The 24,311-nt window shown below is 37.8% G+C and overlaps 1 protein-coding gene across 6 annotated transcripts in view; it reads right to left on the minus strand.

Annotated features, from left to right (window-relative positions):
- LOC136669149 (dnaJ homolog subfamily C member 13) overlaps window positions 1-24,311 on the minus strand; it is a 50,175-nt gene that overhangs the window by 20,160 nt on the left and 5,704 nt on the right. For 3 of the 6 annotated variants that reach the window (XM_066646786.1, XM_066646785.1, XM_066646789.1), the window contains exons 2-20: window positions 19,716-19,796; window positions 11,260-11,335; window positions 10,484-10,633; window positions 10,356-10,397; window positions 9,645-9,845; window positions 8,874-9,080; window positions 8,536-8,631; window positions 7,121-7,212; window positions 6,637-6,803; window positions 6,246-6,325; window positions 5,184-5,353; window positions 4,470-4,502; window positions 3,950-4,049; window positions 3,697-3,804; window positions 2,653-2,808; window positions 2,488-2,544; window positions 2,291-2,412; window positions 1,679-1,754; window positions 41-136 (exon numbers count right to left, since the gene is read on the minus strand). In XM_066646786.1, coding sequence (XP_066502883.1) covers window positions 41-136; window positions 1,679-1,754; window positions 2,291-2,412; window positions 2,488-2,544; window positions 2,653-2,808; window positions 3,697-3,804; window positions 3,950-4,049; window positions 4,470-4,502; window positions 5,184-5,353; window positions 6,246-6,325; window positions 6,637-6,803; window positions 7,121-7,212; window positions 8,536-8,631; window positions 8,874-9,080; window positions 9,645-9,845; window positions 10,356-10,397; window positions 10,484-10,633; window positions 11,260-11,335; window positions 19,716-19,783 — 2,097 coding nt within the window. In that variant the 5' untranslated portion in view covers window positions 19,784-19,796. The remainder of the gene's footprint in view (window positions 1-40; window positions 137-1,678; window positions 1,755-2,290; window positions 2,413-2,487; window positions 2,545-2,652; window positions 2,809-3,696; window positions 3,805-3,949; window positions 4,050-4,469; window positions 4,503-5,183; window positions 5,354-6,245; window positions 6,326-6,636; window positions 6,804-7,120; window positions 7,213-8,535; window positions 8,632-8,873; window positions 9,081-9,644; window positions 9,846-10,355; window positions 10,398-10,483; window positions 10,634-11,259; window positions 11,336-19,715; window positions 19,797-24,311) is intronic. The other 3 variants (XM_066646790.1, XM_066646788.1, XM_066646787.1) reach the window with 1 other exon arrangement.

Consider the following 24,311-nt stretch of genomic DNA (forward strand, 5'->3'; position numbering starts at 1 on the left):
TGGGAAACACAAAAAAAAAAAAAAAAAAAGTGTTAATTACTGAAGCAATCTTTAGGTTGTCACGAATGTGCATCCTGTCCACGTCTTTCTCGGGCACAGCGTCGGAACTGTCCAGATATGCCAGGAGACCAGTCGGCTAGGGGAGGTGAATATAAGGGAGGGAGACAGAAAGAAGAATGACTTCAACACCAATAGTGAGTGTAGTGTCACAATTCTCGATACCGAAATGTTATGACACTCCACACACACACACAAAAAAAAAAAAAACACTCCACAAAAAAAGAAATTTCTTTGTCTGAACTGCAATCTGAAAACCACAAGTCAGACTGCACAAGTTTTGATTTTCAAATGAAACCATGTTAATAAAGCAAGTAACATTACTATATTATAAGCTAAATACTTAGAATATAGCTTCTTTGTGGTTCTGTAACTACATTTTTGGGAGTTTCTTTGCCTGTTTAACGTTCTTAACCAGAATAACCATGCTCTACGTGATCTATCCAAGGCCTGGTTTACTGCCAGCTGCAAATTGTGCCCAAAACATGAAACCAAGCTGTATTCTTCAAATGCTCCCCTAAAGCATTCGTAAAGGCACAACACACTGTTATTTCAGCCATTTTGCATAAGTTCGAATTTCCATTCTTCAGTTATTTTTTCCTCAATGCCCTAAAAGTTAACTCTCTACAGTAAGAATTGTATGCACATCTGTATAATCTAAACACCATGACTGCATTTTGCATTCCTCTGTTGTGCACTGAAAGGTCACAGCCATGCATACACATCTGTAGCTCTGCTTGTCCAGAGGTCTGTATTACACGCATAGAACGAAACCTCAGCCAGTTGCGCATCTGCAACCTTTCAGGTCTCACTGTAGATTTCTGGGATTTTTTCTTGCATGAAGTAATTTCTAGCAGCTGTATCAATTTCCAACTGCCGTATAAGTTATACAGGCACTTGATACATGTTGATGTACTCTGCTACAGCTCTATTTAGACTTAAGGATTCTTTGGAGTATTTGCCATAGTTTATCTGTCTAGAACAGACGCTATGGTAGCTCTCTGAACTCTATGAACTGAATTTTAATGTCATCACTGATGAAGGCTAAACATGTCCACAGTTGACTTGTTGAAGCTGTGTGTTTTAACAAGTCATGAACATGAGAGGACATCTTTTGCTTTTGGTGTTTCCATGCTAACTAATTTAGTGCCTTCTAACTGCTCCAGCTGGCTTGTATTTATCACCCAGCCAAGTCAAATTAGCATGATTTAATTGACTTATTCAAAAAACTGATGTAGCTGCTTAGGGTATACAATTTTAAAAACATCAAATGTTTCCAAATGTATTTTGTGGTGTTTTAGTATTGAAAAAGCATCAAGTTTTCATTGCCTCATGCAACTCTATTAGTTAATCATTCTGTACATGTCAACAACTTCAGTCTGCATAATACAGTGCAGAAGTGGGGAAACTCCAGTCCTAGAGGGTTGGATTCCTTAACAGTCTGGTGATTTTCCTGCTCAAACACACACAGTTCAATTCCATATGCAGATGCAGAGGTTAGCAGGTGTTTGTTCATGGAAATTACCAAACCAGACTCCAGCCCTCAGTTCCCCACTCTTAAACGGTTCCTTTTCAGCCCAAACTTAGTAAACAAAGAGATAGAGCAGCTGTGAATTCTCACCAAAATTCTCTTGAGCAGATTCATGGCGACAGGGTTCTCCGCTGTCCACAAACCCACAAGATGTCGACTCAACTGTCTGCAACAGAAGAACAATCACACGTTTGATTCAGATCATGTGGTCCTCAACAATGTATGCATCAGCCGATTCAGGTACAACCAGGGTACACATCACATATCACTGTTATGGACACAGCATCATCATACAAAATTACAGTGTCTGAAATTTGACATGTGAATAGCTGTAAAATAAATAAATGCATACATACACATTCATACATAAATAAACAAATAAATAAATAAACACATATGCACAGAGATACAGATACAGATAGATACTTTCAAACCTAAATAAACAATAAATGCACTATTGGATTTTGATATGCAAATCAGCCATTTTTGACAATAGATTGAGGTCAGAAACAGGAGAACTGAACATCTGAACTGAATCCCCCTCCTAAGGGCAGTATGAAACCAGTTCATATGTTTTGTTTGGAGTTCCTTATTTGCTTAAAGTCCAAATAAGGAAATAACAGTTACTGTCATTACACACACATACATTGTATTTATTTATTTATTTATTTTTTTTTTTTTACATTTGAGTTCAATTCTTACCTGTTGGTAAGCATCCTCTGATCAGCACTGATAGTGAACATTGAAGTGTGGAGATGCCTGGGTAAGGCACCTTCACTTAGTGCTAAATCTTGCATCTTTGTGGCTATTTCCTTATCACCCTCCTAAACACAAATACATACTTACATAAATTACATGAACATCACACCATATCACTCTAAAAGTGAACACAATCTCACCTCAATTATTGCCTTCATAACTAGGCCTGCTCCCTTCACTATAGCCATGGAGGGATGCTGCAGAATTAAAGGAATATCAGGATAATACACATAGCAGAATTGGAACAAATATATTTCCATTAGTACAACATCTAAACATTTGACTTTCTCCATTTGACAGCTGACCTGAAAGAGTTTGAAGAGCGTTCTTCCATTGGAGGCTACCATCTCCAGCAGCATGTCAAACTGCTGTCCTTCAGTCGTCTCACTGTAGGGTGCGCAGAGGGCAAAAGTCAAGAAGTCCAGTAGTGAACTGATGACTAAAGCACCTGTACCATGATCCTGGAAAGAAAGTGGAAGAGAAAAGGAGATGAAGTGAAAGAGGGAAAACAAGAGCCAAATTCACAAGGAAAAGAGTGTATGAATACACATACATGTTCAACCGTTGGCTTCACCAATAATGCCAGCTGACTGGCAAATTATCATCATGAATCTAAAAGTGCTGCAGTGACACTGCCATTGACATCCTGTTCTTAACCCATATGATTTCATATAGCCCTCTGCAGCTATAACAGCTTCAACTCTTCAGGGGAAGGCTTTCCACAAGGTTTAAGGATGTGTTTATGGGAATTTTTGACCACTGTTCCTGAAGCGTATTTGTGCGGTCAGACATTGATGTTGGATGAGAAGGCATGGCTTGCAGTCTGCGCTACAATTAATTTCAAAGTTGTTCTATTGGGCGGAGGTCAGGGCTCTGTGCAGGCCAGTCAAGTTTTTCCAAACCAAACTTGTCCATCCATGTCTTTTTGGACCTTGCTTTGGGCAGTCATGTTGGTAAAGAAAGAAGCTATCCCCAAAGAAAAACCCCTCCAAGTTGAGAGTTCATTTAACTGGACCAAAGGGGCCCAGCCCAACTCCTGAAAAACAACCCCACATCATAATTCCCACTCCACCAAGCTTTACACTTGGCACATTGCAGTCAGACAAGTACCGTTCTCCTGGCAACCGCCAAGCCCAGGCCCATCCATTAGACTGCCAGACAGAGAAGGATGATTCGTCACCCTCGAGAACACATCTCTATTGCTCTAGGTCTGCCATTTTATGTGACCTACCACTTTGTGGCTGAGTTGCTGTCGTTCCCAATTGTTTCTACTTTGTTATGATATATGTTTGTATGTATGTATGTATTTATGTACATGTTAAACTACCCCAACATTGCCCACTGCATACCACATTACTGACAAACTTTTCCAGAAGATTCTCCAGGAACTTCTTGGAGGAGAGCAGTGATGCCTTGTTCAGCTGCTCTTGCCTCAAGTCATAATCATCATGCATTGGCTGTAATAGAAACAGAAAGATGGAACATGGCAGCTGTCCTCATTAAAATGCTAACAGTCTTTGTATATTATAGAAAAGCACTTTCACATAGATTACATAGCATTGCACCAGGGGAGTACTTAATTTAATTTGGTTAGTGACTTACACACATAAGGGCACAGAGCATGTCTATAGCAGCATGTGTTACTCCATTGTTGTTCCTCTTCAGTGCCTTCACAGTCTTTACACCCAGTTTCTCCCTGAACCTGGAAAAAACACACACACACACACTTTTTAAAGAGGGTCTTTTTGGAAAATTATTAATTGAAATAAAGAAATGACAGCCCAAAAAACATGTTTGGGCTGTATTTAGTATGGAGTTATACACAACGATTCATTGTCTGGACAGGAACCGAATCCAGTACAGACGCACAGACCCTTCATACATCTCAGTGACCCCATGAAGAAAGAGTCAAGATATATGAGAAAGAGCAAACAGAGATAGAAATCAGCTATGAATTAGGAAATAAAAACAGATAAAAAAAAAAAAAAAAAAAAAAGAGAGAGAAATTAGAATTTAAATGATATGGAAAAAAAATGGACTGCTACATAGGATCACCAAAACAGGCAGACAGCTCTGAGGTGCAAGAAGAGGGATACACTGAGATATATGCACTCATAATTACGTTTTTTGTTCAGGTCCTGCCACTTGAACAGACCTTAGAAGAGCAGAGCAGCTTTAGTAAAAACACAGACAAAGCACCAGAGAAGCAGCACAGAGAGAGCAAATGTAGAATAATGTGGAAAGAGAAATGGACAGAGTGGAAAGTAAAAGAACAAAAACAATAAAACCCAAAAAGGTAATAAGCACAAGGATAGTACAAGAAGTGGAAAAAACAAAGCTGTTCTAGAGAGTTTCACAACTGTAGGTTAAAAATGCTTTTCACGTAGATGAATAAAATCATGCTGTCCAAACAAATTCTGTTGGGGTATAAAGTATTAAACAATGTCTCTGAATACTAAATAAAAAATAACGAAGCAAATCTGAGAGTGAGTAACCAATACCTGAATAATTTAACACCTCAAGCCAGCCTTACTGCATGAACAATATTAAGAGTGGGCAATATGATATTAAGGTTACACATTATTCACATGTTCACTGTAATGGGTGTTAACCTTCTGGATGAACTCTTTAAAGCAGAGGTGTCAGACTCCACACCCAGAGGGCTCAGAGCACTGAGCAGACCTCAGTGCATTCCTGACTTAACACACAATTCAATGCATATTTACCAAGGCCTCCATGTGTCAGAATCAGCATTTGGAAAACACTCAGCACTGACATGTTTTGATCCTCCAGGAGTCTGTCACATTTAAACACATCTTAAGACAGCTTGACGTACTTGGGAAGTTGCGTGAAGGCCTGGAAGCCAGCTTTAGAGGCAACCAGGCGCCGAATGGCCTGAAACTGGGCCTCCAGATCAGCGTTAGGCCCTGCTAGCTCAGCTTCTTGAGACAGTAAGGCCAAGATGGCATTGTTGATCAGTTTCTCCTTGTTCTCTGAAAAAAGACCCTGTAAAAATGAGAAAGAAAATATCCAAACATTTTATTGTACTACGGCATAGCGATATGAGCACAAATCAATATCACGATAAATTGTACATTTTACCACGATTACAGTTAATGAACGATTATTTTGTTATTTTGTATTTTTGACCCTAATAGTTCTGTGACGAGGCTTGCCCTGTAAATATGCTCTAGTATTAAAGCTGGAAAATTTTTTCTACAGTTACTAGGAACTTGTTCCTCTATTGTTTTGTGAGCACTGTTTATGTTTGGTGTGTGATTGCGCTTTGGTCCCTGAAACGCTGTTATTTTACAGTGTTTACATTTGACTTCTTTTTGTTCAGTGTTGTCTTAATTATAGTCAAAACAGAGCACGTCCAAACTACAGACGAGGTATTTTTCTTTGGTATGAACTCCTCAAGTCCATTGGTTGGCCTCTGATTTTAGGTTGCTTCCATGTAGCAGATAGGGGATAGAATCATGTGACTACAGCATGGTTTTATGGTTTTAAAGGGACAGTACATGAACATGCAGTGGGGACATATTAAAAATAATCAATATAATCGATATAGACCAGATTATATAAAGTAGAAGATCTGAATGCCAATTTCGATTAATTTTTCGATTAACTGCCCTGCCCTACTACATCATTTGAACACAGCAGCTGTAGTGCATAGGTAACTGAGAAAAATCCTTTTTCCCCCTACAAAATTCTAGCATTTTAAAATTTTACTTTGATCGGCTAAGTTGTTTACCAGCAGGCCGTGTTTTTGCAAACTTTGCTCAGGGTCCATAACTCTTCATTCTTTCAACATCATCCCATATCTAAGCACTATTTTACTACATCTTCCATGACAGACTCAATTAAGACCAACAGATACCAAACAGAGAACACTTACATCTTGAGTGACAGCATGCAGAACTCCACTGTAGGAGATGTTAGCATTAAACCTAAACACTGCGTCTGAAAAATTGCCATCTAAGAGAAGAAAAAAACAATACATAAATATGTCAAACACATCTTTTTCATTAAAGGGAAAAAATGTTTCTATATGAAAACCACAGCAGTTTTATCTGAAATATGACAGTACACTTAATTTTTATTAAACTTTGAACAACAAAAACATAATTATGCATTAATTTTCTTTTGAGTCAAACTGTTAACCGAAAAGAAAGTAAATTCTATGCAGACAGACACAACCAAATATGGATTATGAGCATGGTTAAAAATCCCCACAAAACAGTACTGAGTATCTGTGATCCTGGAGATTACAGGGCTGCTGTACGTACTCGGTGGAGCAGCAAGGAATCTGAGGTGTAAGCTTTCAACCTCTTCATCGACAGGCATGCTGAGGAGCCCCCAGCGCTGACCTCTTTGTGTAGGGGCCATCTTAACACACACATCCCTGTTACCTGAAGCCCTCACCCCATCCAAAAGACTTGCCAAAAGAGAGTCCCTATAGGAAGCAAAAGAGAAGGGATTATTGAGAGATAAGAGATTCACTCTTTTTTTAAAATATAAGACAACATAAGGACAAACTCTTAAAATGCACTTTTATATTGCATGCAGATTGGCAACAAAAGGATTTAAATTGGTCTAAAGCCAACTGTCATGTCACAGTGAGCAATCCAGCCAGGAAAAGAGGAGTTTCATTACTTGTGACAAGGAAAAAAAAACATATTATATATAATACATACAGGAATACTATCTAAGCTATGTGTGTGTGTGTGTGTGTGTGTGTGTGTGTGTGTGTGTGTGTGTACATGACATTACCTTTCTGTGGAGCAGTACTTTCGTATCTGTCCCCTGATGAATTCTACAGTGAACACCTGAGGGTTTTCTCCATCACAAATCAGAGCAAATACCTGTAGGAGCACCAACACTACATCAGCCTTCTCATTATTATGATATTTACATTCTCTCTGTACAACTCGGTAGTGGTTTCACTGCATGATGTACTGCAAACTAATATTTAAGGCTGCAGTATGAACTTAACTTAAACAAGGCTTGAATTTTTAATCTTTGCATACATACACACACACACACACACACACACACACACACACACACACACACACACACACACACACACACACACAGTACCAGTCAAAAGTTTGGACATCATCTAATTCAATGGTTTTTCTTTGATTTTTATTGTTTTCTACATTGTAAATGAATGTGCGGAAAACATTAAACTAAAAAAAGTGTTAAACCAGAATATGGTTTATACTTTAGATTCTTCAAAGTAGCCACCTTTTGCTTTGATGACAGCTTTGCACACCTTTGGCGTTCTCTCAATCAGCTTCATGAGGTTGTCAACTGGAATGGTTTTCAGTGAACAGCTGTGGCCTAATCAAGAGTTAATTTGTAGAACCGTTCGCCTTCTTAATGTGTTTGAGATCATAACTTGGGTTGTGCAGAGGTTGGGCTGGTACACAGTCCTTTACAGTGAATAGCCGCATACCACCAATGACTAATGACATGATGTCTAAACTTTTAACTGGTACTTTGTGTGTGTGTGTGTGTGTGTGTATGTTCACACATATATACAGTAATACTTTGACTTATGAGTTTAATTCGTTTTGTGACCGAGCTCGTAATTCAATTTGCTCTTATATCACATTAAATTCCCCCATTAAAATGAACTGAAATGCTATTAATCCGTCCAGCCCCCTAAAAGTCATATCAATTTTTTTGTTAGGTGTTTTTAATATGTATGTAAATTATAAATATCAAAAAATGTATAAAAAAATACATAATAAATAAGAATGTAAAGATGGAAACTGGTTCTATTACGTGTATTTACCTTAAAGATCAGACAAAGATGCTGGCAGAAGTAGAGGAGTTTTTCTTTTCTTGCTCTATCGCTTAATTTAATGTACTCACTACACACTTAATGCTACAATAAACAGCGATATGACAGAGGTGCTTGCACGGCAAGATGACCAAGTGAACGGAATGCTCGCTGGGCTACCTAGTGCTGGGTTGCATAAACTCGCACACTCGTAACTCACATCTCGGCTCGCGGCATAAACGAAAAAAGCAAAAAATAAATATAAAAAAAAAATTAAAATCAAGCGGCAGCTTGTATGTCTGAAAATTCCTACGCTGATTCACTCATAAGTCAAGGTTTCACTATATATACTTACATTTATCTCATTTGAAATAAATAATGAACATTGCCTGACCTCTTCAAATGGTTTTATGGTGACAATGTTGTATGAAGCAGGGTCTCTCTCCACCAGACAAGTCTCTGTAAGGGCCAGGATTCTCTTCACAGGTTCCTAAGAAAGACACACAAAACCACGATAGCAAAATAATTCGATCCATTAACAGATTAAATCAATATTAAAAATGCATCCTTTTTCTGTCTCATAGTTTGACTTCTTGGTGCATCAGGAACACCAGTAAACTAAAGTAACAACTTTTGGAAGAGAAATTTATGAAAATCTTGACATTAGAATTTGAAATGTAAATATTATCTCTTATGCAATCAGAATGTGTGCGCGCGTGTGTGTGGTCTCACCACATGTCTTGGGGAGATCTTTTGTACGACAAACTCTGCAAGTGAGGTGATGCTCTCGTCTGAGGCATATTTGCCGAGCCTCTCACTGACAAAGCCCTCAAAGGTCAGAGGATCCTTTCGGAGACGAAGCATGATCCCGATAAAGTTCCCAGCATGTTCAATTGCACTGCGGATGATTTCTTCACGATGCTCTGATGCAAACAGGTGCTAAAGAAGGGCATAATATTAAGACAGACAAAGAGAAACACAGATGAAGAATGAGAGTTGAGTTCTAATATTTGTATGCAAGTGTGTCTTACTTGTCAGCTTTGGTTTGACTAGAATCCTGCTGTGATTGCTCAGTTAGCGCAGTCTGCATGAGACCAAATATGAAAGCTTTCTTTCGAACTCTGGTGTGCGACAAACAAGCCGAAAGAGACCAACTGATCAGATGGGTCTCGGTTCATTTCAATTCAACTCTCGTGCGGTTTGTTTCAAGAATGAACACAGTATGAACCAAATCAATAAGCAAATCTGGACCAAATCGTAAAAATGTGTTTGGTGCAGACCTAGAAAATTGACCTACAATATGAATACAGCCTACACCTCAGAGTCCACTTACACATTTAATGTTTGAATGCAGTACTTGGCATCTGAACTTTACTACTTTTCTCTTGCTAGCTATTAAAAAAAATGCAAACATTACTTGTTAAATGCGTTAACCTCATTATTTCATTTAAAAATATATAAAAGCATATTTGATGCAACACACTGACCAGCACGTGCACTCACCAGTCTACTGAAGCCTCCGTAAAGTATGCAGAAGCCCCCTTGGTAGTCAGACACTTCAGCAAAGCCCTCAATGGAACGGTAGTCATAGGAACAGATGACCCGGTTGGTGTGGGGGTCAATTTGGTCAATGCCCCCTGGTGTCACTTCCAAGCCCACTGTCTTCCGTGTGTCACTCCAGTGATGCTTGTAACAATTGTAACGCTGGGAAAACAAGGTAGTGACAATATTCATGTTTGTTCGGACAGCTAGACCTTTAGCCCACCTACTATTACATCTAAACATTAAGAAAGCAGAACTTCTGCTTTTACACAAATTAAAAACTTATAGAGGATGAAAGCACACAGGAAAAGACACTGCTCAGTGATGTCTGTGTAAGTAAATCTCAATGAAAAATAAGCTAACATATAGCAGATGCAATGACAGTGATTAATATGACTGTAGCTTAACACGATGAATATATATGAAACAATCACAACATCTTAGATACAGAGGGCTCATTATTATGTCCATAAATTAACATGGCATTAGTACGCTTTATCTGTAAACACACACAGGGCATCTTTTATTTCTGAGCCAACTATTAAGATCCCAACATTAATCATGTCACATCTTTTTCACAGCTATTGGGTGTGTGGAATACTGGTTGTTATTTCAGAGATCTGAATATAAATATAAAAAAAGCTATTTGTAAAAAAACAATATAATACTCACTCTTCCAGTTATCTTTCCCTCAGAAAAGTCTGTTCTGAATCTCTGTAGAACAGAAAGAGTTATCAGACAAACACAAAATATAGAAGAGATAAGTCAATCCATGATAATCAAGAGGTTCTGCCTCTCACCAATGCCTCCGTCAGCAGCTCTGTGCGATGTTCAGTTGAAAACTTCAGCGTCTCTGACTTCTTCCCACTGCCCTTTCGGAAGGTGAGGTTAAACTCCGTGCCCTGGCCTTTTCCCACAGGAGAGATGCCACAAATATCTCCATAAGGCCACTGTAGGAGGCAATGTAGCACACCCGGTTACACAGCAGTCACAGGCATTTAAAAAGTAAAATTGCGCACAATTGTGCATGATACCAAGCACTTATTTTCATGCTGTTGCCTGAAACATACTCAGGCCCCATCTGCATGAAAGAGGTTTCATCCCAGATCACCCTACAGTCCTTATGTAGTGCACTGCTTAAATCATGCATTTAATTAACATAAATCTTAATAATGCATTATATATCTCTAATACAACATCGTTTATATTCATTCATAGGTGGAAATCTGAAATCTGGTGCTATCCCGCATGTGTACATTGCAGTTTTATGACTTCTGTAATTCACTACATAGGGAGGGAGGAGCTGTTTGTATTTCAGCCAGAGACAGGCAAAGCTGAGTTTTCCTCGTACACATGAAAAAGAAAATGTGACATCCGAAATTTCAACAATGTCCGCCTCGGAGAGGGTTTTCAGTGACATAAGACAAGACAAAACACAGACCTTAGTTTTTAAATCTATCTGAATCTATTTGGAATGGGTCTCAGTATCAAAGGGGCTAATATTGTAATAAGGACTAATAAGCAGTATTTTGCCCAATATTTCATCTGTAATCGTGTATATCACACATTATCATACCTGGTTTGTAACTTCTAATGTGGTAGGGTTGTATGTGGTGATGCCATTTGTTCCCACAGAGAAAACTCGCTTATACCTAGACAGATACAAAAATGTAATAAACAGCATTATGCAACAGTTTTATATATACACATATTATTCATGCACAGTATTATTTAAAATATTTTTATCAATATTCAGGTCAACATCACAACTTAAACAGCATCCACACTGGAAAAAAAAACAGTAGTCAGTTTCTGACAAAATGTCTTGGTGAATACTTTATGAAAAAGGGCAAAGGGGTTTGTCATGATGAATCTAACCGAACTTAATTAAAGTGAAACTGTTCTTGATTCATCTTGATTCATTAGGATGGGGTGTTTGTTGATGCACGCGTGTGAGAGGTGAAGGATATCCTGTGTGAAAAACATCAGATGTGTGTGTGTGTCTCAGTTTCAGAAAAAAGAAAATGTAACACCCCATTCAAATTCTTTTCTAACAAAGAGGACTCCCATGTCTCGTTCCACTGGCTGAGCCACCAAAATGTCACTACAGCTCAGACAAAGAGGACTGAAGGAGAGGAAGAGACGAAGAAGAGAAAGCAAGTACAGAAATAGATAGCTAATGGGGAAAAAATAAACCGCTCTACGATAATATTTCTTTATACCAGACACCCACTAGCCAAGCAGATCAGAGTATGAAAATAATTTAAATGTAGACAAAGGCTCATGCAGAGATGTCACTGACAAAATTAAGGGCTTAAAATATCCACTGTAAAAAAAATGTATGTGAGTGTCTGTGTGTGCCATGTGAACTTAACTTTACAAAAGGTAAATACCATAAAGACTCCCAACGTTAAACTTTCAAAATAAACAAAATAAACTTACAGCAAAGCTAACAACATATAGAACAGGCCCTAATTAAAACAAACATAAAAGCTAAGCCGGGATGTATAAAAATCTACATCTCATATGGTCACTTAGTCTGGTCCAAAAACAGATAAATGTAGATACATCTCAAGAGTTTGGCTAACTAAAGGCTTTACGTTCATAAGCTCCAACTACAATTCACCAAAGAAAAGACATGTGAGGCCACATCCACATGCAAATGGAAGTGTAGCTCTTTTCCAAGGGAAAACTATCCTGTCAGAAGTAATGCAGGCATGAAAACATGGAACAAACTCTGGAACTGCTGTAGGCATGCAAAACTAGACATGCACACAAGCTTACAGTTCCCATTCACTTTCTATATTAGAGGTAACAAAACAGGTAACAATAAAATGAAAACTTCTGTTCTGTCAGAACCTGAAGCAATACAATAAAAATATAGTAATTTATTAGAACGATTTGTGGAAATGTCGGCTTTGCACAAAACTTCTGCATCCTTGTATTGTTTATGAATGCGCTACAATGTTGTCAAGATCATCACTTTTCACAAGGACAAGTGACTTTGCAATAATTTGTTTTGACAATTTGGAATGTTTCTGTGTCCAAAAAAAAAATGTATTAAAAATATCATTAGAGCTCTTTAGACTGCAATACATAAAACGAGAAATCCAATCAAATAATTTCGAAACCAACTGCCAAGATTGTGAAACTTAGAAAGCTAATTAGAGGTGTAACACGATAACAATCACACAGCTGCGAGCAACTATTACCTAAATTTAGTTTAAATGGCAAACATGACGTCATTCCAACAGACAACACCAGTTCTGCAGGTGAAAGGAGAGGCTGCATTACAGCTTAAAATAGAAATATCAACAATGTCATGTGTACAAGAATTGTAATTCTTTCAATCTCTTACACAAACAAGACACAGCAATGCAGCAAGGCAAAGATTCACAGATTGTATCCACCTCTTAGACTTTTTAAACAAAAGGAGACGTCCAGTGTCTTTTTAGATTAAACACCTCTTTGATAATCTCTCAGAATTATGTAACAGAATTCCTTCAGGCTATGCATGGTCAAATGTGATATTCTATGGTCTAGTCTATGGCCATTTAGAATTCAAGGCTGCATGACTACTACTGCTGCACCAAAGAATATTGTGCACTATGTTCACAAATGTCAGCAAGTACATTGACTCATGGTGAAATGGTAAACAACATCTCATCTCACACATTGTTCAGCTCATGGCAAACACCAAAACAAAACCCATGTCAACATTCAGATGTATACATGGCATTGATTTGCTCACAGGATTAGAGTAAGTAGTGATAATATGACGTTACAGTAGTCAGCAGTCCTTTCGGCAGACAGTAGAGCACCACTACTAGCAACTAATCTGAAAAACAGTTCTGGTTGTGTCAGAAAAGAGAGCAAGTTTAAAAACGGAAATAGTGATGTAATGATTAGAATGAGTTAAGATTCGTTTTGCCCTGCAAGATCTAGGACATATTCAGTTCCTTTTTTCCGACACAATTTCTCACAGATGTGGCTTGTCACCCTTTCATTTTGATGCAGAAATGGCATTCAAAATTTAAAAACACTGATTTGTTTTTGTTCAAATTGTCATTACTTGTCCTCTCAGATTGTACCTTTTCAGAAATGCCATTTGTGGCTGTTGTTACTTTGTGCTGATATTGGAACTTCACTATCGTTTTAAGCAAAGAATATCTGAACATCAGCTTTAACAATAATTTAACAATGTGCAAGAACAGTCACTCAGATGAAAAAGAAAAGGACAATATGCTTTAAGCCTGGCCCGCACTACACAATAATTGGGCCGATTTTGAGGCCAATTCAGTCCTCCAAACTATCAAGAGGTCTGCCAATTTTGGGGTGTTCATAAAGGATTATCTTCCCAGATTATCCTATCGTGTGGGGAGTCTATAACCCAATCTTTACTCCTTTAATCTTACCCCAGTGCAGCTGGGGCTGCCCCGATTGTGAATCTTAAATATGAAACATGTTCAATATTTACAACACAGAATCCTGTACCGTGGGGTGGACGCTGATTCTCGGGTGTGAAACGCCACATTAAGGTCATGCCTGAAAGACGATAAACCAATGAGATTCAAGCTGGGGTCATTTCACCGCCATCCAGTGTATTTGTTTAGGCTGTGTCTGAAATGAGCAGAGTGGCAGTATTCTGAGGGAGGAAGGGGCAGAGTCATGTCTGTATTTAAAGCTTGTTTATTTAGCAGCAGGTGGTTTTTGCTTTAAAGTTGTAATTATTCTGGCAAGGGAGCATTAGTGTACAGGTGCCCTGGCAACGCACTGAAATATTAAATGCTCTAATACGTGACACAGTTACTAATAGCTTCATTTCAAAATGTTGCCTTGTGAAGCAACAAGAGCACAAGGTGTCTGCTACTTTCTGTTTTGGACAGAGCCCTAGTGTGTGAGAAACTCTCGCCTGTTCTCTGGCTGTAGCATTTTCTGAGAAACTCCTGCGAGGTTTTGAGGAGCGCAACTATCTGTTGGTGCGTGTAATAGGAAAACGTGGTGTTTCATTCAGGGCGGATCGTGCAGAGTGGGGACTTCCGAGGACCAACAACGATGAAGCACCGACAAATCTGTGACAAAAGTCATTATGTGTGGGGTGTCTCATGTTTTCAACAGGCTGTAATCTAAAGAGGTCTGAAACACTGATCTGCAGTTTGCTTTAGACTATGTTGGCCCATTTATTCTCTAGCCACTCCCTTCTCATTCCATCCCTCTTTCTAACTCATTCAAACTATATCCTCAGCTCCTCTAGTGTTTTTGTAAAGGAAAACCACAAAACAGTATGTCCTAATTTCAGGACTGTATTGTTTCTCCAAACACTCTGGTCCACGCTCCTCCACTGCGTGACCTTGCTGACACTTAGAGGCTTCTTGGACCTTGTCGCATGGCTTGTTAATAATTTAGTGCCTCAGACATTTATCATCTTTTACTCAGACACCCAGAGACACACACCGATGCAAAGCAAGAGACATTGCAACTCTGCAAAGATTGCAGATAAAAATATGGATTCACTAGTAAAATTATAAAGCTGACAGATGTGTCTCAAACTGTTAAGAATTTACATACTTGCAAATGGAGCAAGGAATTGGGAAATACCAGTAAAGCTGCTGAATGAAAAGCACACAGACCTTTCTGCAGCTTGGGAACAATTAGCAAAAATCTATTATGTAAAATGTCTATCCTCTTCAGGTATCAGACTACAGATGACCCCAGACAAGTAATATGATGTCCTATATATGAAGACGACTGGTGATTAAAGTGTGTTCACACAGGAGAAAGGAGGATGGAGAAGGTCACAGATAATTAAGCGCAGGCTACAGGCATTTCTATTCCATTACCTTGTGAAAGACGGAACAGTTTCTTTAAAGCTCAGAACGCCTGCTCAATTTTGGTCTAAAAAAAGTACATGTGAAAGCCTGAAACTAGCTTTCAATCAAGTGGTACCCACCACTGCTATGGACTGGTTTGCATGGGGAAAGAGGGATCTAACTAGCAGCCAAAGCTTAGCATATCAATGGCTGCAGCACTTCAGAGATTTATTATTGCTTCTGTGTTCCCCAAGCTTCATTAAAGCAGAGAATCCCTGTATGAATAAACAATCTGGTAGGCACACAACACTAAAAACCTGATATCGCTGCAGATTTCCCTGTCAATAATAGTATTTTTTCCGTAGTATTCCATATTAAGCAGTATACAGAAACCTCATTGTGGAACTGTACATTTCTACTCACAAGGCTCAGAAAAAAATTCCATTTGCTATTTTAAAGTCTTCCAAACGCTTATTCCCCACAGAATTCATGGGCTTTCCCCAAAAGAAAACAAGCCCTCACAGGGTCAGTTATGATTAAGATTCATCCACAGCCCAACACACCACCTTAATGTATCTCACTGTGGACTGTTAAGCAGTGATATCATCCAAGTGTTTTATATTCAGTACAAAATCAAAAATAAATAATTCCATTTATTAACCAGAAATAATATATATAGAAGACGAAACGAGTAGGCAAATTATTGACAAATAATAATATTAAAGGCCTGAGATTATAATAAGTGTACTGATTAAATATGGGTAAAAATAGAACAGGAAAGAAAGACAACAAAGTCAAAATGCCTTAAAACTAGGGCTGCAAAATAATTCAAAATCGATATAAATGTCACAATAACAATTACATGGTTTTTAAAACCATTTTCAATATTTCAGTATAGTGTTTCCTATAGATTTTATTTAGCAGCATTGGCAGGCACCCGTAACCCACCAACACACCCTCGCCCCCAACAAGTGCAGTGGAAACTTAATTAAAAAGCCAAGAAGAATACATACACTACACACAGTAAAGACAGGGGCAGAACTGTGCAGTGTTGTTTGAACCTTGTGATATTTTGACCAAAGTGTGTTTAGACCATGTTCAAAATTAGGCAGCTGTATTAACGTGTGGAAACCGGATGTAATATGTCCCCTTTGAAAGTTGTGACCATGTAATTATCAAAACACTACAATATTCCAGGAGGGAACAGATGAACAGAAAAGTCTAAATGTTACAGTGAACACAAAGAAAAAATAAATTAATTAATTAATTAAAACCCTCATGAATCACTTGGCAAAACTACGCTTGAGTCATATTTTCTAATTCACAAGAGATCTGCACATTTGTGCAGCCTGAAGTCACTCGTATGAAGGGCTATGAAAAGCAAGATAAGCCGCAGAAGGAGTATTAAACTCTTTTTTTCCTCTCTTAAGGAATACAGTTAGTAACATTTAGTTATTAGTCATCTGGTTTTTGACAAAATGTACGTAGGAAGATCAGATTCTGTAAAACAATTATGCAGCTACCAATGAAGCCTGGCAAAAGCAACACTTTCTTTTTATGAGTGTTGCATTTACTCTCATCCATCTCTGATGTCTCAAAAGATAAAGAGAAATGCATGGAAGCAGACGGCCAAATCAAACCGTTATGTTATGTTTAGTATAGCAATAAACACTAAAATTATGTGAATTCAAATACTATTTTAAAAATAAAAAAATGAAATTGTCAAATCTAAGAAGGCCAGTTCTGAAAATATCTGAATTGTAGATCCTATGATTGTATGGAAATAAAGTATAAGGAAATGTATTAATTCAGTTTACCCCTTGAAAACGAAACGCAACTCCACTGATGTACGTCTCTCTGTTTTCTCCCACATCACATCAAAGCACATCTCCCTATGCTCTTATGTCCACCAGCTAAAGTGATAACTCACTCTGGCAAGCCCGGATACTTCAAACAGACATGAAACAGGATATCTAGCTGCATTAGGCCCGTTCAAAAGGCACTGCATTAACCATAGCACAGTTAATGGACATCTTAATGGAACAAGGCCATGAGAAATCATTTCCCAGGATCACAGAGACTCCTTAGGTGTATATATGTTTTAAGTCAAATAGCAAACATTCAATAACTCAAGACCATTCCTCTCCCACTAAGCTTCTCCCTATAAGAACATATGCACTGCCTATGTCCTAACAAGTTATGAGCTGTTGGTTAATTAATTCAGGGCATCCCTAAGGTAAGGAAACACCCGTAATAAAATGAAAATGGTTTGGTTGACAGTAATCCTTACCATTTTGGTGAACTCTGTAGTAGCTCTGTAGTGAACTTTGTTGGCCTCCACCGACCGTTGAATAACAATGACAAATGGGGCTAAAAGAACTAGAAACCAGAACTATAAATTGCACCAACAGTAAATATAAAGAGTCTACACACCTCTATTAAAAAGCCATTTTTTATGACTTTTTTATTTATTTACAAAAAAAACTATTTAATTTCAGATACATGTTTCCACTTTTAATATGACATACAAGAAGTGCAAATAAAATTGGAAAAAGGGGAAAATAAGTAGAAATCATTTAAACTAAAACATCTATTAAACTTAAATATAAACTAAACTAATGTGGTTGAAAAATTTTCCATGCCCTCATAAAAGGGGATGTGGCTATGCTCAGAATTAACCAAGCACATTCAATATAATGTTAAAACAGTATTCAGTACACATCTGCTTTCGTTTTAAGTGACGCTGCTTAACCGAATGTTTGGTTTTGCTGTTCTAGAAGGATTTCCCTGACATTTACTTAGTTGTCCCTTACAGCAAATGTCATTGTTCACAAAGAGCTTACAAAGCATTAAAGGGATTTCATTGTTCAAAAATAGTAGTCAGGAGACGGGTACAAAAAGTTTCCCAGGCATTAGACATCCCAGTAAAGATGGTCACAGTGAAAAGTGTAATCAACAAATGGATAAAACAGGGCACAACACTGGCTTTACAAAGAACTCAACACCCCTGTAAAATCTGATGAAAATACTAAAAGAAAACTGGTGTGGGAGACCTGCCAAAATATCTATGGCAACACGAAAGGAGCTGCAGAAATTTCTGGCAAGTACGGGCTGTGTGACAACAATCTTCTGGTATTCTTTACATATTTACAAAATGTGGCAAAAATACATTATGGTTTGATGAGACCAAGGTTAGATATTTGGCCACATTTCCAAAAAGTGTATTTGGTGCAAAAACAACTGCGTATCACAGAATGAACACAAAACCCACAATGAAGCATGGTGGTGGCAGCATTAGGCTTTGGGGCTTTATTTTTTTTTTAGCTTGAACTGGGGCTTTAGTGAAGGTGGAAGGAATTATGAAAACTTCCAAATATCAGTGAATTTTGGCACAGTGCCTTCAGACTGAAGATGAAGAGGAATTTATGTGACCATGTTATTTGTAAGACGCCTTGTAGATCTTCACAAATTCATTTTAAACAAAGTAATAATGTTCCTTAAATTAAAGCAGACAGTTCACACACTCTTAATTCTAAGAAACTGAGGTACTAAAGTACTGTGTACATAGTTGCAACTCTGCAAAAGTGAACCAGAAAGGTTAGTAATTAGGTTTTCTGCAATACCTAATTTTACAATAAAAGAGAAATGTTATACAATTATGCCTTACGTTTTGGGTTTTTTTCCCCACTTGCAACAATTAGCTGTTAATGCTCTGATGATATCAGGATTTTCATGATAAAGGCAAATACCAGTAAATTAAAAAATGAAATAAGTAGTAACATCCTGGAGTTTTGAGGGTGAAAACAGGGTGAGGTAAGAAAACCTCAACATCTGAAGAAAACAAAATAAGATTTTACACAACCAAATCAAAGAACTTAATTTAAGAGCATAAAATTATACGCAGTCAGTTCAAGGAATTTTATAAACCTTGACTTTTAGAGGAAGTAGTACTGTACAAAGGATTAAACAAGGAGAATTCAGATGAGAGGGAGGGTTTTTTATTTGGAGGTTAAGTGTTTGCCTACACTCAACACTTTCATTTTCAGCTGGTATTTAGTATCAAATCCCAGACATACATCAGACAGGTAATTCAGCTATAAAATAAACTAAATTTAAAAAAATTTAAATCAGCAAGAACTGAAAGCACAAACTTATGCTGAGATACATGAACTCCAGTCAGTAAGCTGGCCTACAAGGCAAAAAAGGGAAGGAGACAACTTACTTTCCCCTCCAGGAGTGTTTGGTTGTGTAAAAACAGGCCAAGTCTTTGTTGTCTTTGAGGACGTTCATCTTCTGGCAAGGCCTGCAAAAAAAGAAAAAGTGTCAAAATACATAAAGAGAGACATAGGAGCTGAAACAGAATCCATACATGTAAACTTATCCCATTAGAGATGTAAAAAAATTATTCTTTCCCTGATTAGGATCAAAGAGTTACAGAAAATGGATGAATGAATGATCTCTGTATTTAAACATGTTCTGCTTTCCAGTTTAAGCTTATAGCCACTTAATGTTGCCATATCAAATTGTGGGCTTTTGTTAAATGCAATTTAAATACAATACTTTTGTATAAATTATTTTTCTCAAAGAGCAGCACACTTTTTTTTATTTTTAACTTGAAAACTCAATACAGTGCAAGACAACATATTTTTGGACCGTGGGAGAAAACCGGACAATCCGGAGGAAACCCCCGCGGCACTGGGAAAACACAAAAAACTCCTCACAGACAGTGAGCCAAGGCCAAAATTGAACACACAACCCCAGGACCCTGAAGCTGTGTGGTAGCGACTTCACTGTTATGAAGAACTGAAATGAGTGGGAAATCTGAGCAAGGGAGTGTGTTATAAGATACTTTGTACTAATCTAAAAAAAAGTTCATGTTTTGTATGTTCTGTAATGTTTAATATGTCTCCTGTAACAGCACATGCAATTCATTGCTGAATGGTTTGGTTATTAAGTGATAGGATTAATGAAGTTTCTTTAAAAAAATAAAATAAAACAATTTGAACCAGGGCAACGTTGACATCCATCGAAGCCAGCGCTAGAATCATACGACAAGCAAACTAGCTATTCCTCTAATCACAAGAGGAGCTACATTCCCCATTTAGCTCATAATAAGATGTTATTATGTAAGTAAACTTTGCCTGACAACAAAGAAACTGTAAACAACATTTAGACTGAAAAGTAAAAGGATCCACATATATTACAAAGGATTACAACTGGAGATCCCACAAAGTGCATCACCAATATCCAACAATGCATTATAATGTCATTCAAAAATAAAAAAAAAATCAAACAGAGGTATTTGGTATTCATTTTAAAATGCAAGGTCTTACATACAGTCAAGGCTACATCACAGAGCCAGACCCGTGGCCCTGAACACACTTGACACTGGACATGCACATTCCACACCTCATATTTAATGCCTCTTGACAGATGCTCTACAAACAGAACAGCTTTGCCCATACTGGCCTGGTCAATTAGTCTGACAAGGGCTCCATCTTAAACAGTTCTATCACTTAAACTATGCCTGTAACAACAGCTTGATAAATGTAGTATTGCATATTAAAAACCTTGTTATTTTAAAGATTTATAGATCTTTTAGCAACAAAATATTATGGAATCTCTGAGAAGCTGTGTTCAGGATTTATTATAATCAATTACAATCCATTCTGATTGCTTTGCCTTTTTCAAAACCTCATTGTCATCACTCAATCATGAAATAATTGGAAAATTAGCATACATATTAAATTGAAAAAGCAGCTAACATTTAAGCACACACATTTCAAACAGCTGCTACTATGTGCATTCTAACTTGAGTCAGCAAATCTTCTCTTCACTCAGACAAAAGCATTTCATTTAAAAGGGGATGAAGTCACTGAGCAAAAATGGAGCACCAGTGTTATGCCATCATGTGGAAAAAATGCTGCGTGCTTATTAAAGTGATACTCACTCTACAGCAACTCATATTCTTAATAGAAATTAGTAAATAAAACTACATGCCAAAAGAGAAAAGGTAGAGGAAATGGGGGCACTGAGTTCAAAAATATATGAACAAAGAGAAGTTGCGGGGGAGGGAAGAAAAGAAAAAAAAAGAAAGAAGCTAGGAGATCAGTTTTACCGTGTCCACTGTAAAAGGCTGAGGGCACAGTGCCTCTGTCAGCATTCTCCGACAGGACAGAGAGACTGACTCCATCCTTCCTTCCTTTCCTCTCCTCTCTCTCCTCCGCCTGTGCTAAAATGCTAACGCAGCAACCAAGCTGCATTGTGCAGGTCTGCATTCTGTAAGGCTTTGAACTGCTCTCATCACCTAAACTAATTATTCTTCACACCACTTATGATGCCACTGCCAATATGGCTAACCTGGGTCACCTTTTTTTCAGTCAGTATTATAGAATACAAAGAAATAACCTTTGTTATATTATACTCGGATATATAGCATCATGTTTTAATAACAAACATGTTAATGTACCTAACCCAAACAAATATATAAAAATAGTGATGAACTGTGACAATCTATTCTGCAAAATAGAATAGCCTTCAATCACCAAAACATAAATGATGCAACTGTGACAGATGTTAGGCTACTTAAAGAACAAAATGCTTACCATCCAGTGTTCAGCAACTAACAAGACAGGCAAGCTGAGGCTTCACAATGGTTCATTACTCCACTGAAACAACAGATTAAAAACTCATAGAGCTAATATTACTACCTTACATTTAAGAGCACTATTAAGTCACCAGAAACACAGCACAGACCCATATTATGTCAGTATTCAAAGTACTGATATCAAACATTATTCAAAAGTATTCAAAGTACTGATATCAAACAGCATTAAAATCAGGAGTAAAAAACATTACTTTATATCGGCACATTTTAAAAGCCGCCTTGCACCCAGTGATTCAGGTTTGGCTCCAGACCCACCGCAACCCTGAACTTGATAAGTGTTTATAGACAATGAATGAATTCCCCATTGTGGCCTGCATGTTATCTCAGGGCTAGAGAGTGAGCTCAAGGCTAACAAATTAGCTTGTGGCTTGCAAGTTACATTACAGCATTCTTTAGTATTCCTGTGCTGCTGGGAAGACTGGGTGAACAGACTGCGATAAAATCCACTGAGCCATTTAAAAGTCTGAAATATTGTTGTTGAATTAACTGAAAGTAAATTGTCATCCGTGGCATTGAACACTAGTAACCCTAGCCCACAGCACACACTAGAGCACTAGCTTCAGTGATCACACACAAACCTGCGCCCATTAGCCGTGGATGTTGAGGGAGGAGACAAGACTCTTCCTTCACTCCCTCCACTCTCAATTTCCTGCCAGTCATGTGGATTGAACCAGGAAATTTCTAGAACCAGGGACTTCTCTAACAATTAAACCAGAATACATTTTACTATAGCAATTTCAACATATCAAAGCAAGTAGGTTTTAATGTACTAAAACTCCAGTGATTTTGACAGCGTAATGAGGCTATGAAGCTCAAGTGGAAGAATAAAGCGTTACTTCAGGGAAGCAGCTGTCTGCAACTACACTTTCTGCTGAAAATGGCTGTGATTACACATTTTCTCAATAAGTATCGCAATATTTCATACTTCTGAGGTTTTTAATGTGGCAAGGCACACTAGTATTTGTGCAACTTGCCACAATAAAATGTTATGCAATACTATTGCTACACATACTATTAAACTGTTCCACATAACTTTTCATCTAAGCATTATCCGGTGTGTCAGATACTGCACTAATTATCAGTGTCCTTTATGTACTGATTAAATACTCAATACGCTCAGAAAACCGTATCATCATACTGTGCAGCACAGCTTCTGTGTACTACCTTAAGCAAAATGCAAAATGAGGACGTGAATTTTCTGAAGTTGAGATTAAAAGGGGGAAGGAATGTTGTTTTTATTAAAAAAAAAAAAAAAAAAAAAAACACATGTAAATATAGCAAATGAAATCACCACTAACCACTACAGTGTCTCCTCAAATGTCAAAGAAGACAACACTGTGAATAAAAACAATTGCTGAAGCAGAGTAATGGCTTTCTAGACTGTGTCCGTATACAAAATAGTTTCATAGATGGAACCTAATCTCTGGTCTCATTTGCTATCTCAATTCAATGTGCCAGCATTTCAGAGATTAATGGTGATGAAGAATCAATCCTAATTATAACTTGGCTTATTTTATCACTTATTCTGCTTCTATTTCTGCTCATTGTCCCCTGACAAAATGCAAGGAGATTTATTCTGAAGAGTCTATTTTTTGAAAGTCAATTGGAAACAATGGCAAGTTAGGTGAATAAAGCTTCCTGGAGCTGGTCATGTGACTATACTTCCCAGCTCTCAGTACGGATCAATAAGGACAACATTACACAGTGAAAGTGCAATTATGTGCATGTCCATGGACTGGGATTCACACCCAGGGATAAATTGCTCAGTTATGTAGAAATATTCGGGAGGGGAAGTTAGGATGCTGAAAGGGCTTGTCAGGCTTGTGTCTTCAAGCAGGACCAACCATAGCTAAAACTAGTACGAAGACTGAAGTGTTTGAATTCCTAAAGTACAGTATATTTCAACAATGAGAATTTTATTTTTAACTATTTCAACAATATGACGACAAGTTATGACAGTTATATTGTTTATGATCTGTGTTTGTTGTTATTTTTTTTCTCTTAAATGTGAATAGGACTAGTAAAATCTCCTCCTTGGATCACCACCTTAACGTGGTGGAGGGGTTTGCGTGCCTGCGTGAGCCTAGGAGCTATGTTGTCGGGGGCAATAGCCCCTGGTAGGGTCTCCCAAGGCAAATTGGTCCTAGGTGA

The sequence above is a fragment of the Hoplias malabaricus genome, chromosome 1 (genome assembly GCF_029633855.1).
Source record: "Hoplias malabaricus isolate fHopMal1 chromosome 1, fHopMal1.hap1, whole genome shotgun sequence".
In the NCBI taxonomy this organism is placed as follows: domain Eukaryota; kingdom Metazoa; phylum Chordata; class Actinopteri; order Characiformes; family Erythrinidae; genus Hoplias; species Hoplias malabaricus.